We start from the raw sequence: 12,397 nt of genomic DNA, 5'->3' as shown, positions 1-12,397 counted from the left end.
TTCCCCGCTCTGGCTCTGGTGAATTCTCTCACCCTCCCGCGCTTCTGACTGTACCCAGTGCATGTATATCAAAACAAACAAACAGACCAGCAAACAAATAAATAAAGCATGCCTCTATACAAAAAAAAAAAAAAAAAAAAAAAATCCTTTTCTCTAGGGGCCTCCCCGGTGGCACAGCGGGTTGAGCACAGCGCTGTGAAGCTGTCCGCAGCATCTGCAGCATGGGTTCGATTCCCAGCCGGCCAGGGAGATTCCCACATGGCGTGGCAGACCTCTCCTGTCACGCCTGCTGCTCCCCTCAGCAGTGCTTTCGGTCTGTCTGCCTGTTCTGCTCCCCACTCTGTCTCTGGTGAATCCTCTCACCCTCCCGCGCCTCTGCTATTCTATAAATAAAAAATAAATCTTTTAAAAAAAATCCTTTTCTCTTAAAAACATACTGAAATATTTATGGATGAAATGGTATAAATTTTGAGATCAAAAGTTTGCATCAAGACAATCTGACATGGGGCAGAGTGTGATCAGAGGAGACAATGTTGAAGCTATATTATGAGTAAGTATATCAGGTTCACTGTACTACTTTCTCTAAATCGATGTGCTTGGAATTTCTCAGAGTCAAAAATTTTTAAAGTAACCCTTTATGGACACCGATTAAGAACAAAAGAAAGTCCAATCCTGGACTGGCCCAAAGCAACCTGTTCAGTTTTTTCTAACTCTTATTCCCTACATACGGTGCTCTAGTTCAACAGAACTGCTGTTTAATTTCCAAACACACATGAAGATAGTGCACCTTGCACATGTTGGTTCCCCTTATTTGTTATCATACTAATTTCACCTAAAAATTCTACTCATCCATTAGGGCACAGGTCAAATACGAACTACCCATTCACTCATTTGTCTATATGCACCACTGTTCTAGGTTCTAAGAATCTAAAAGTGCACAGGACAAGGTAACTGCATTCATTCTAATGATGCGGATTTGGGGGGGAGGGGGTAAGAATAAACTGTTACTCTGTAGTCTATGGAGAGGGGATAGTTTAAGAGGTCAGGGAAGTCCTTGGTGGGGTGACATTTGAGCTTTGAGTTGAATGACTCAAAGATATCACTAAAGATCTGAGGAAAGCACTCTTTAAACACAGGAAGAGTAAACAATAGGTCTTGACAAGCATGCACTTGGCATATCTAAAGAACAGGGAAAAATCACCAGGTTAGATTTCAGTAAGCGGGGGTAAGAGCAGGAGATGAGTTCAGAATTAGGGTCATCTAGGCCCTGCAAAGGATTTAGGATTTTATTCTAAGTTCCATGGCAAGCCATTAGATAAAGTGACCCTGTAATATGACCATGTGTCCTGTCTGGTCTCCAGTCTCATCTCATGCACCTTCTTTGCTTGACTCTCCCATTTTGCTTCTCTCAGTTCCTCAAACATAAGATTTTCCCTCCACCACAGGGCCCTGACACTTGCTTCCTCTGTCTGGTTTTTTTTTTTTTTTTTTTTTTTTTTTGGGGGGGGGGGTTGTCTTCCCTGCACCAAACCTCTCTACAAATCAGCCCCAATTTACTCTAGCTCTCCTTCTCAGAAAGCATTCCACGCATGACTTCCCTTCCCCCTAGATGAGGTTGGGATCTTTTATTATAGGCTCTCCAAGTAGGGTCTTATCCCATAGAACACTCATTTCAGTGTGTAATTATTTACTCTTTTTTGTGATTACTTGATTAACATCTACCACCCCCAATAGACAATGAGCTCTATGAATGCAAGTACTTCACAAATTTTTGCTTATCATTGGCACCCTAGTATTCAGCACAATACTTAGCACAGTACATAGGTACTCAATAAATGTTTACTAAAAGAAAAAAAAAAGGTTATAAAGACATTTCATTAGAATATTTCAATCTTTCTCTATGCCAGGACCAAGAACAGACCCCAATGGTGATTCTCAATCTTGGCTAGCCATTAAATTCCTAGGAATACTGTTGCCCAGGACCTGTAGTTGGTCCATTAAGTCAGAATCCCCAATATGTAGAGCCTGGGCATCAGTATTTTGAAAAGCATCTATGTATGTTCAGTGTGCAGCAAAGTTAAAAACCACTGTTCTAAATAAATTCCATTTGGTCTTCATTTTCCCAGCTTGCTCATATTACAAGAAGTTTTAACAAATACCCAGCAGAAATCTAGAAAAACCTCAGCTATGACAGGGCTCCACTTCCAAATTGGAACTGGTTTTGGTCTGCCACAGCCTCACCATGGCTTCTCCTAGCACGCAGGGTTTCCTTTGTAGGGCTCACAGGTAGTTGTTAAGGAACTCGTTCCAGGTCACAGGGTGATTCAGTAGAACCTTACCCATTAGCCACATCGGTCTCCTCTTTTAATCCAGAGCCTTTCACCTCACTGCACTGCAGCACTGTCATACTTACCTGTTTGGTAAATGGGTAGCAGCTGAAGTGAATGCAACTTGGCATCATCGGGCAAAATATAGGATGAAATATCAGGAGCAAAACGTCTGTGGGTTTAAAAAGAAAAAAAGAAAAGAGGGTGAGATCTTATTTCCATGTTCTGTAAGCAGGTAAATATATATTAAATGCTGGTGAACAACAAGCTTTCTAATACCTATAGAGCAGGTGCTGAACATGAAAATATTTTATTTTTTCATCAGATAATCCTATTGTCTCCAGTGTAACAGATACTCCACACTGTTCACTTTTTTCACCAAGAAGTTCCATAGGCTTTTGGCAGATTACAAAATCATCTGATTCAAGTTGCAAAGTTTCATTACTGGTACCTTAAAAAGTAAGATTTAAGAAGAGTTTAATAATTCCAAATACTACTCGAATAAAAATTATATTTCAAAGCATTTCCCCCACCAATTTAGACATAAGATTTTATTTATTTAAACACATAAACATCTCCTATATTCACAAGACCCTATGGTTTTGAAAAGTCATAATCTAGTTCATTTATTACTCACAATTGATAAAGTACAGCCTGTTATTATAATCAATACTTTATACATGAGGAAACTGAAAATCAGATATATATATCTATAAACTAGAACTAAAAACTCAAGTAACACTACTTTTATTGATAAATATGTTTGTTTGTTTTAAGATTTATTTATTTATACAAGCACTGGGTACAGTCAGAAGCAAGGGAGGGTGAAAGAACACACCAGAGCCAGAGTGGGGAACAGAACAGGCAGACTGAAGAAATACACTGCTGAGGGGAGCAGCGGGAGAGACAGGAGAGGTCTGCTGCGCCATGCAGGACCCTCGCCAGAGGCCAGGGATCAAACCGGCGCTGCAGAGGCTGCGGGCAGCTTCGCAGCCCAGTGCTCAATCACTGTGCCACCAGGGGAGGCCCGATAAATATATGTTAAAATGCAATTACATACTACAGAATCAGATGTGGGCAGCTGGATCATAAACCTTAATCCCATGTATAAGGAATAACTAAATATACATATTATTGAAATGACAATTTATGTGACATCAGAGATTGCCAGAAGTAAGGATTTTCTCTACACCTGAAACAAGAAAACTAAATTCAAAACTTACCTTGTGTCTGTTTCACTGAATTGTTGGTCTTATGTGGACGGTGGGTAACATTCTCTCCATCTTTGGGATCTGACTCCAGTTTTAGGATTAAGACTTCTAAGTCTGACATGACAGCGGCATATCCAACACAAAAAGATATTTCAACAGGAGTGATATTATCTATGTGTATTATTAAAGAATGTTCAAAGTCCAATATTGAGAATTCTTCATTAATGATCTGATACTTTAGAGTAAATAAGACTAACTTATTTGTGCAGCCAACAAGAAGGTCTCCTTTCACAGGGCAGCAAGAAATGCTCAAGGGGTTCTCAGAGAGCGGCATTTCAACAATAGACAGCTGGTCTCTGAAGCTTTCACTGAAGGGTGCCTCCACATTATGTCCAACCATTCGGATACACACTCGAGAGTTCTCAGTCCTTTTACTTCTGCAGTTCACATAAGCACGCAGAAACCTAGCTTTGTTTTTCTCTTCAATTGCTACTAAATAGTCTCCTGAAAAGAAAGATTATACTTAGAATTTGTAATTGGAAACAACTACTTACCTATGTTATTAAATGATTAGTGAATCCTAACGAATGATTAAGTTAAATATTGTTACACTGTGTTCCCCAGGAAAGGGGGAGGTTCCAGGTTCCCTGTCCCATCCAATGGAGGGCAGAGGTGAGCAGGAAGGAAAAGAAGCTGGAGAGAAGCCTGGGAAAAGGAAGGAAGCAGGATACAGAGCAAAAAGACTTGAAGGAGGCACATGGAGCAGAAAGACATGTGAAGCTGTGCTGGCTTCTTGGTCCTGGACTGGTTGAAACAGATGTGGTGAAAGAACAGTGGAGAGGTTAACAATGGCCGCTTTTATCTTGATTTTGATTTTGCTCTTTTCCTTCCAGACCTGTCTGTTTCCTACCCTTTTCTATGGGTTCCCATTGGAAGGTACTGTAGACTTGTACTGTAGACTTGTACTGTAGACTTGCTTGTACAGCTTTCAGGCCGTACTTGGCACCAACCCTGTTTGGCTGGACATTTACCAACGAGGGGATAGGTAACTTTGGGTGATTGATTTGGAAACTATATTCTTTGTCTTTTCTGTATTGAACACTAATTGTATTAAAGTTCCTTTCCATTAAAGGTCTTACATGTTTTGTCTTGACGCAGGTGACAGAACCTATTTAAAGCGGGCAGGTTTGGGTGACATGGGGTGCCCCTTCCCCTGTCCTAAACAGACTGACTAAATAAAACCCTAAATAATGTAATCTAAGGTACATTTTTAACTGGCATTAGATGTTTAGGTTCTGAAACACATTTTTCCCAATTTAAGTGTCTTAATATAATGCATTAATTATTTGTATAGAAATTCTACGTTTTATTCCTTATATTAGCTCTAAGTGTTTTCAATAGCTCTAAATTCAAGTTTCAATAAAGCTCTCCTGACATAAGAGTTCAATAGTATTAGTGTGACTCTAAAATTAGGTCTAAATTAAGGAACTCTAAAAAGTTTGGCAAAATGTACATCGAAATACCTCCCAAAACTCACATCTTCAAGTCAATTTTGATAAATAATACAAAACAGTACATATTTTTTAAAAATGTAAACCTATGGTAAATTCCCTTTAATTGTTGATTATATTAGCTTTTTCAAATTACAAAAATAATTTGGCATTTACTTTTTGTTGTGAGAAGTCAAAGTGGTAAAGAAATGCAAAATGAAAAGCATAATGATCTCCCTGCTGCAGCCCCTTCCCTGCGAAGCCAATGTTCACACACCCAGTATCTGTGAGTCTTTTTATATCTTTATCCAATACAAAAATCAGAGGAATATTTTCTTTTACTAAAAAGAAATCAACATAAATATATTTAACTATCTGCAACTTTTAAAAATCACCAATAAATCTTTCCCTCCAGGTCAACAGAATAATAATATCTGAATAATATCCTGTATTTGTATGTGCCATTCTTTATTCAACAATTCCTCTGGGCCTCCTTGGTGGCCCAAGGGGTTAAGCAATGCACTATGAAGCAATCCGCAACCTCTACAGCACAAGTTCGATCCCCGGCCCACCAGGGAGCAAACCACATGGCAAAGCAGACTTCTCCTGTCTTGCCCGCTGCTCCCGTCAGCAATGTATTTCAGTCAGTCTGCCTGTTCTGTGCCCCACTCTGTCTCTGGTAAATCCTCTCATCCCCCCATCTCTGGCCTGTGCCCCATCTCTTGTATGTATAAAAAAATAAATCTTAAAAAAAATAATTCTTCTATTTCTATTAATAGACATGCAAGTATTTCCAGTGTGTTTTTGATTGTTTGGCTGGGTTTTTCCTGTTTGTTTGTTTGTTTGTTTGTTTTTATCACTGAATGCTTAAACAATTAGGATTATATCTACATATTTATGGTAGTAAATCTTAAATTCATCTGCAGGGGATATATTCCAAGACCCCCAAGGTAAGCCTGAAATCAGGAATAGCACTGAATCCTAATATACTATGTTTTCTCCTATACATACATATGACAAAGTTTATAAAATTAGAGATTTACAATAACTAACAGTAAATAGATGAATTATAATATACTGTAATGAAAGTTATGTGATGGGCCTCCCGGATGGTGCAGCAGTTGAGCACCGGGTTGCGAAGCTGCCTGCGGCCTCTGCGGCGCCAGTTAGATCCCTGGCTGCTCCCCGGCCACCGGAGGAGGGTCCCGCATGGCGCGCGGACCTCTCCTGCCGCCTGCTGCTCCCCTCAGCAGTGTACTTCTATCCTTCTGCCTGCTCTGCTCCCGGCTCTGGCTCTGGTGAATTCTCTCACCCTCCTGCGCTTCTGACTGTACCCAGTGCTTGTATAAACAAACAAACAAATAATAAATAAATAGATAAATAAATAAATGAATAAATAAGTAAATCTTTAAAAAAAAGTTATGTGAATGTGGTCTCACATTATCTTGTTGTACATAATATTTTCAGACAGTGGTTGATTGTAACTGAAACCACAGAAAGCAAAACCTCATGTAACTGTAATTACTCTATTTAGTGGGAGTTTGTTTCAACAGCACAGACTGCATATTAGAATGCTGGGCCAAAGGGCAAGTGTGCTTTAAATTTTAATAGCTATTGCCAGATTACTATAGCAGTTACTTATCAGAAATTCATGTTGCCAGAAGCACCCTTTGAACATTCCTATTTCCCGACATCCTCAATGGCACTGACTCCAGGTGATGGGAAAATACAGACTTTCATGGTTATTATCATTTACTTTTCCCAGATCACTTATAGAGCTGGTCATCTTTCTCTTATGTTTATCAATCACATAGTTTCTCTTCTGAAAATTATCCATTAGGTTGTTTGATGTGATCTTTTTATCAAGGAATAACAGTTCTCTGAGTAAAAGTGACATGACTCCTTTGTTGACTACGAATAGCAAATCAATTTTAGTAGTCTACTGTTTGGCTTTGGGCTTTGCTTATGTAGTTAAATCTGTATCTTTTTCCATATGGCTTCAGAGTTTCCTATCTTTTTTAAACAGTCACAGATGTCCTCTAAATTACATAAATATACTCATATATATTCTATTTTAGTGGTTTTTATTTCACTTTTAATCTTTAGAACTTTGGGAGTGTGGAGTGGACTAAATCAGGGTTTTTACACATGCAAAGCATATTACATATTAACATTATTAAGTAAACCAGCCCTTCTCCAATGACCTGACATTGAAACACTGCTGCAAGCATACTAATAGCAGACATGTACCACATACATGTGCAGCAAGTAAGCAGCCACAGGTCATTTCCACAGATACCCACTGTGTTGGCCCAGTTCACTTCTCCAAATTGAGCCAGTTTCAGGAGGGACAGGGCTTCTTCCTATACTGCTTCTATTGGTGCAAGAGATGGGATCTGCACTTGCTCTCTCCTGAGCTCTGGTAGAATGCCTGAACATACCTTGCAGGCCCATAAGTTTGCCCACTCTGTTCTAGAGAATCAGTCTGGATGGAAAAAAGTCAAAAGACACTTTTGAAGTCTCCCTCTTCCTAGAACTATCCCAGAACATTTTGTGGTTGATGTTGTTAATTTCTTATTTGGGTAAAAAATATATAACAATAAAACCTACATATTAAGTATATAATTCAGTGACATCATGTACCATTCACATTGTTGTGCAATTATCATCATCCTTCTCCAGAACTCCCTAATTTTCCCAAAACTCTGCACTCATTAAACAGTAACTCCCAACCCTCCTTAGCCCCAGAATGGAAACTGCCATTCTACTTTCTGATTGACTATTTGACTATTCTGCGTACCCTATATTAACCAAATCATGCAATATCAGCCCATGTCAAGGTTCACTCGTATTGCATGTGTCAGAATTTTATCCTTTTCTAAGGCTGAATGATAATCTGTTGTACACATATATCACACTTTGTTTACCTATTCATTTGTCAATAAACGATTGAGTTGCTTTCACATTTTGGCTCTCATGAAAAAAAACGCTGCTATGAACACTGATGCGCAAATATCTGCACAAGTCCTTGTTATCAATTATTTTGTATCTATACCTAGAAGTGAAATGCTATATCATATAGTAATCCCATATTTAATATTTTGAAGAACCACACTGTTTCCCAAAACAACGCTAGCATTTTACATTTCCACCAGCAACATAGAATGTTTCCAATTAATCCTTATCCTCACCAACACTGGTTATTTTCTGTATTTTTGACATATCCATTTTTTTTTGTAAGTTTATGATTTTTTTTTAAAGACTTATTTATTTATACAAGCACTGGGTATAGTCAGAAGTGCAGGAGGGTAAGAGAATTCACCAGAGCCAGAGGGGAGAGCAGAGCAGGCAGACAGTGCTCTTATTTCCTCCTTCTACCATCATACACAAAACTTAAATTAAGTTTCCCTTACCGATGATGATCCCATCCTTCAGAATGTCTACCTGGCTTTTCTCCTAACACTCCCAAATTATATAAAAAGAGAATAGCAATCCCATTAATTAGAGATAAAACAAACAGAATTGTTTTCTGCTTGGGTACAACTGCAAAGCATTTATAGTAAATATGAAAGGCTGACAGAAGATTCATTCTGTTTTTGACAGTGGAAGATCTGCTACAGAGGAAGACACAGGGAGCTTAGAACAGAAATTCTCATGGCCAAATTAATGAGTAGGAGAAAGAAGACCAAAAGGAAAACTCTGAGAAGCAGAAAAGAGTTGTCTGGATATCAGTATAGCTAGGAAGTGTGGATTAATAGCACTCCCCAGGGTTAAGTTCAAGCGTTCAAGCCTAGGACTGAAAGCCACCCCTTGAGCTATTATGATCCAAGCTAATGTCATACCACATGATTCCTGAACATTCTTTAAGGCAGACAACTGGATTACAAAAACATCTTTGTTTTTAACGGCTTTACTAATGAGGTTACCATTCTACTCAATGTGTACAGCAGCCAGTATGGTTTTAGGTCAGCAGTCCTGTCCTGGCTAAATATTAGACACACCCCATGCCAGGTCACACCGCAAGAAACTGACATTATTTCTCTGAGTGTAGTTCAGATGTTTTTTAATGCTCCCTGGGTAACTCTTATGCACAAATAGTGGCACCCGGGGATCTAAAGAATCAACACTACTGACAGGCAAGAGAGCTAGAGATTTACATAATGCCTGCCACTTCCAAGTCTAGAGTAAATGTCCATTTGGAAGAATATCACGTAAACATGAGGTCTGTCTGTCTCTCCCATACACACAAACAAGTTTGCCACTCAATAAGAACTTGATAGTTGGAACTCCTGGGCCTAAAAAAAGGGGTGAATGGGAAAAACCAACAATATTGTGAAAAGATTAAAAATTTCCTAAGATATACCAAAATCATAATTTTCTGCTAAAAGAGAACTTACAGATCTTATAAATGGTTTTCAAGCAGGTTTATGGACCAATACAGGCCCCTGTTGCTGCCTTTACTAGTCAAAAGAAAAAAACAATGGCAACATAGTAAGTTGCTCAGAAGGCAAAGACACCAGTATGTTTTCTCATATAAATAATGGTGATAGTAAACAGTAGGGCTTTTCATTGTTTTAAATACGTATCTCTACCTGGTAAAAATGAACAGTCAGATAATACATATGGTGAATTTTACTGACCCACACAATTCCAATGTCTAATCAATGATCTAGCAACTCAACTTACTTTTTCTTTTATTGAAATTGAAACTGAAATCCATAGCTCTACACACTCACATCTAGCCAGCTACAGAATAGAAATTAGACATAGCTCTTAATACTCCAAGTTAAATACTTCAGTCAAGGATTTTTTTCCACCATAAATAGATTCATTTACAGTTTTACCCCCCTCTTGGGGGAAAAAAAAAATCAAACTAAGTGCATTACTAGGCTGTTAAAAGAATGCTTCGATGAAACCTTCTGTCTCAAGAAAAGCACCTATTTTTAAATGCTGCATTTTTCTAAAATAGAAATCCACTAGAACTCCTTCATACTGTTTCACATTTCTGGTGAAAGAACAGAGAGTACTGCTACACCTGTTTGGGGCGTAGTAAAGGTCCAAAATCCAAGTTCCACCTTAATCAGATTTAAAAGTCAGCATAGATGTTAGGTTTCAAAAATGGACAGGAAGTAGAAGAAGCATAAATGTAAAAGGACTGGCTATGAGTTGGGTAAATGTTGAAGCTAGAGATTCGGGATAGTATTCTTCCTACTTTTCTATGTGTTTGAAATGTCCGGTACTAAAAGAGCTTTTTAAGTGGTTTAAGAGTCTGGGCTGAGTCACCTCACGCAGTCACTTAACCACGCCTGGCAAGCACAGCCTGCCGGCCCACGAGAGGCGGGCTCACGCCGCGGTTGCCAGGACAACCGCACAGCCCTGCCCGGCTCCGAAACCAGCCGCGCTGCCCCGGGAGACCTCTCGGCAGTTCCGGGAGGCACGAATTCCCTACCCACCCAGAGCGGCCGCCCCCCAGGCGAGGCCCCAAGCCAGGACCCCAGTGCCCCCTCGCCCGCCCGCTACTCACCCGCCGCGCAGTAGGCCAGGCGCAGCACGCGGCCCAGCGTGGAAAAAGTGCACTGGGACCGGCACAGCCCCTGGGCGTCGACAGCGAACACCTCCACCTTGCAGCCCGCCGCCACGAACAGCGCGTCGCGCCCTCCGCCGCAGAACGTCTCGGGCTCCTGCTTGCAGGGCACCACCTGCTGCGACCCGAACGGGTGCAGGTTGTACAGTTGCACCATCCCGGAGACGGGCTCCGGCCCGCCGGGCGGGCGCCTGGAGACCCCGCGCCGGCCGCGGAGGCAGGACCACTTCCGCGAGCAGCCGGGCCGGACCCAGTCACGTGACCGCCAGCCCCGCCCGCCGGCGGCTCAGCTTCTTAAAGAGGCGGGTGGCGAGGAGAGGTCACGCCACTTTCGGACCGACCCCCCTCCACCCCGGATCCGCCGGCCCCGGGGCCCCGCGGCGCTGTGCTGGCCCGGCTCAAAGCTCAGCTGATCGCCCCCGCCGAGACTGCTACGTCCTTCCCCTGGTATTTTCACACTACCGCTTTGGTTCCTGCGGGATGCTTAGGCCTTTCAGTGCGTTTTAACACTTCATCATCAGCTCTCTGATACTATTTCGAGCTTGCTTTGGGGGACATTGCTAAGTCTCCCTTATTGCTCAGAAACTCCTGGAGGGTGGGGCTGTAAAAACAAGTGAGGTGCACAGGGCTCCACTCGGGGGTAAAGACGCCAGAGATGCTCAGAAATACTGAAAATGCTAGAATGGTTTAGTTGAAAAGAGTTACATCGAGAATGTATGGGGGGGGGAGCATGCTGTATGAGAGAATCCATGGACATAATGTAGTGAACTCTACTTATTTGCAGAAGACTGGCGTAAGCCCCAGAGGCTAAAAAAGACTGGAGGTGAAAAACACTATCAGACCTAACACTCTTCTGTAATCTGTGCCCTGTATCTATTCTTGATGTCTCAAGGTGGAGTTCATGATAGCAAACCCAGTTTTTATGCAGATTTAGCTGAAGTGAGCATTGTGGCCACTCTTTCTAAATCATCCAGAAAATATGTAAGGCAAGTATAGATTATGGGATGCTGCCTTCCTTTTAGCGCACAGGTACAGAACTGAAAAAGAAAGATCAAAATGTCCTCCTGTCACTCTCATGAGGCATTCCTTCCAAGAAATTACAAAGTAGGTGCAACTAGATTGAAGTTAAACCATTCCCTGTACCCTCCACATGAATTAAGTACTCCTAAGAAATATACTTCATACCACTAGTAGGATCTTTGTGTACAAGGGTTTCATCAAACTCAGGCTAAGAAGTAGACATATTGGATGCTCTGCATAGCCAGATACAGCATATATAAGGCTTTGATAGAAAACAAACAACCTAATATTCCACAACCCATTTGCTTTATATATCCATTTGCTCATTCTACAATACCTCCACAAATATCTGTCATATCATCCTTTTTTGATCAATTTTCTCCTTCAAGAAAAATTTTGTACTACATTAAAATTTTAAGTCTAAAATTATTATTATAATTTCACCTGCTTAAAAAATGGTCTATTTTGGAGAAAGAGGTTACGATTTGCTCAAAGGACAATGATCAATTCTAGGTATAGCCACCTCTCTTACTACAAGTTTATCTTTATCCAGCTTATTTAAGATTCTTAGGGAATAGACATGTTAGCTAAGGGAAGGTAGAGGGTATGCCTGGTTTCCATGTCAGGAGCTACAAGTAAGAGTTTCCCACTTGCCAGCACAGCAGTGGACACAGCATGATTTCCTTATGGGAAGCTGTGTTCATTTGCTAGGGCTGCCATGACAAATAGCACAGACGGGATTGCTTAACAGAAAATTTATCTCTC

At 40.8% G+C, this 12,397-nt stretch overlaps 1 protein-coding gene across 4 annotated transcripts in view; it reads right to left on the bottom strand.

The window, feature by feature from the left end:
* HPS3 (HPS3 biogenesis of lysosomal organelles complex 2 subunit 1) overlaps nucleotides 1-10,769 on the bottom strand; it is a gene marked incomplete at both ends in the record, with an annotated part of 46,147 nt that extends 35,378 nt beyond the window's left edge. For 3 of the 4 annotated variants that reach the window (XM_084231782.1, XM_084231783.1, XM_084231784.1), the window contains 4 exons: nucleotides 2,414-2,499; nucleotides 2,607-2,778; nucleotides 3,551-4,042; nucleotides 10,553-10,769. In XM_084231782.1, coding sequence (XP_084087908.1) covers nucleotides 2,414-2,499; nucleotides 2,607-2,778; nucleotides 3,551-4,042; nucleotides 10,553-10,769 — 967 coding nt within the window. The remainder of the gene's footprint in view (nucleotides 1-2,413; nucleotides 2,500-2,606; nucleotides 2,779-3,550; nucleotides 4,043-10,552) is intronic. The other variant, XM_084231785.1, reaches the window with a different exon arrangement.
* Nucleotides 10,770-12,397: the final 1,628 nt, after the last annotated feature.

The sequence above is a fragment of the Talpa europaea genome (genome assembly GCF_964194135.1).
Source record: "Talpa europaea genome assembly, chromosome: 4".
Taxonomy (NCBI): Eukaryota; Metazoa; Chordata; class Mammalia; order Eulipotyphla; family Talpidae; genus Talpa; species Talpa europaea.
This window is presented reverse-complemented; position numbering and strand designations above follow the sequence as displayed.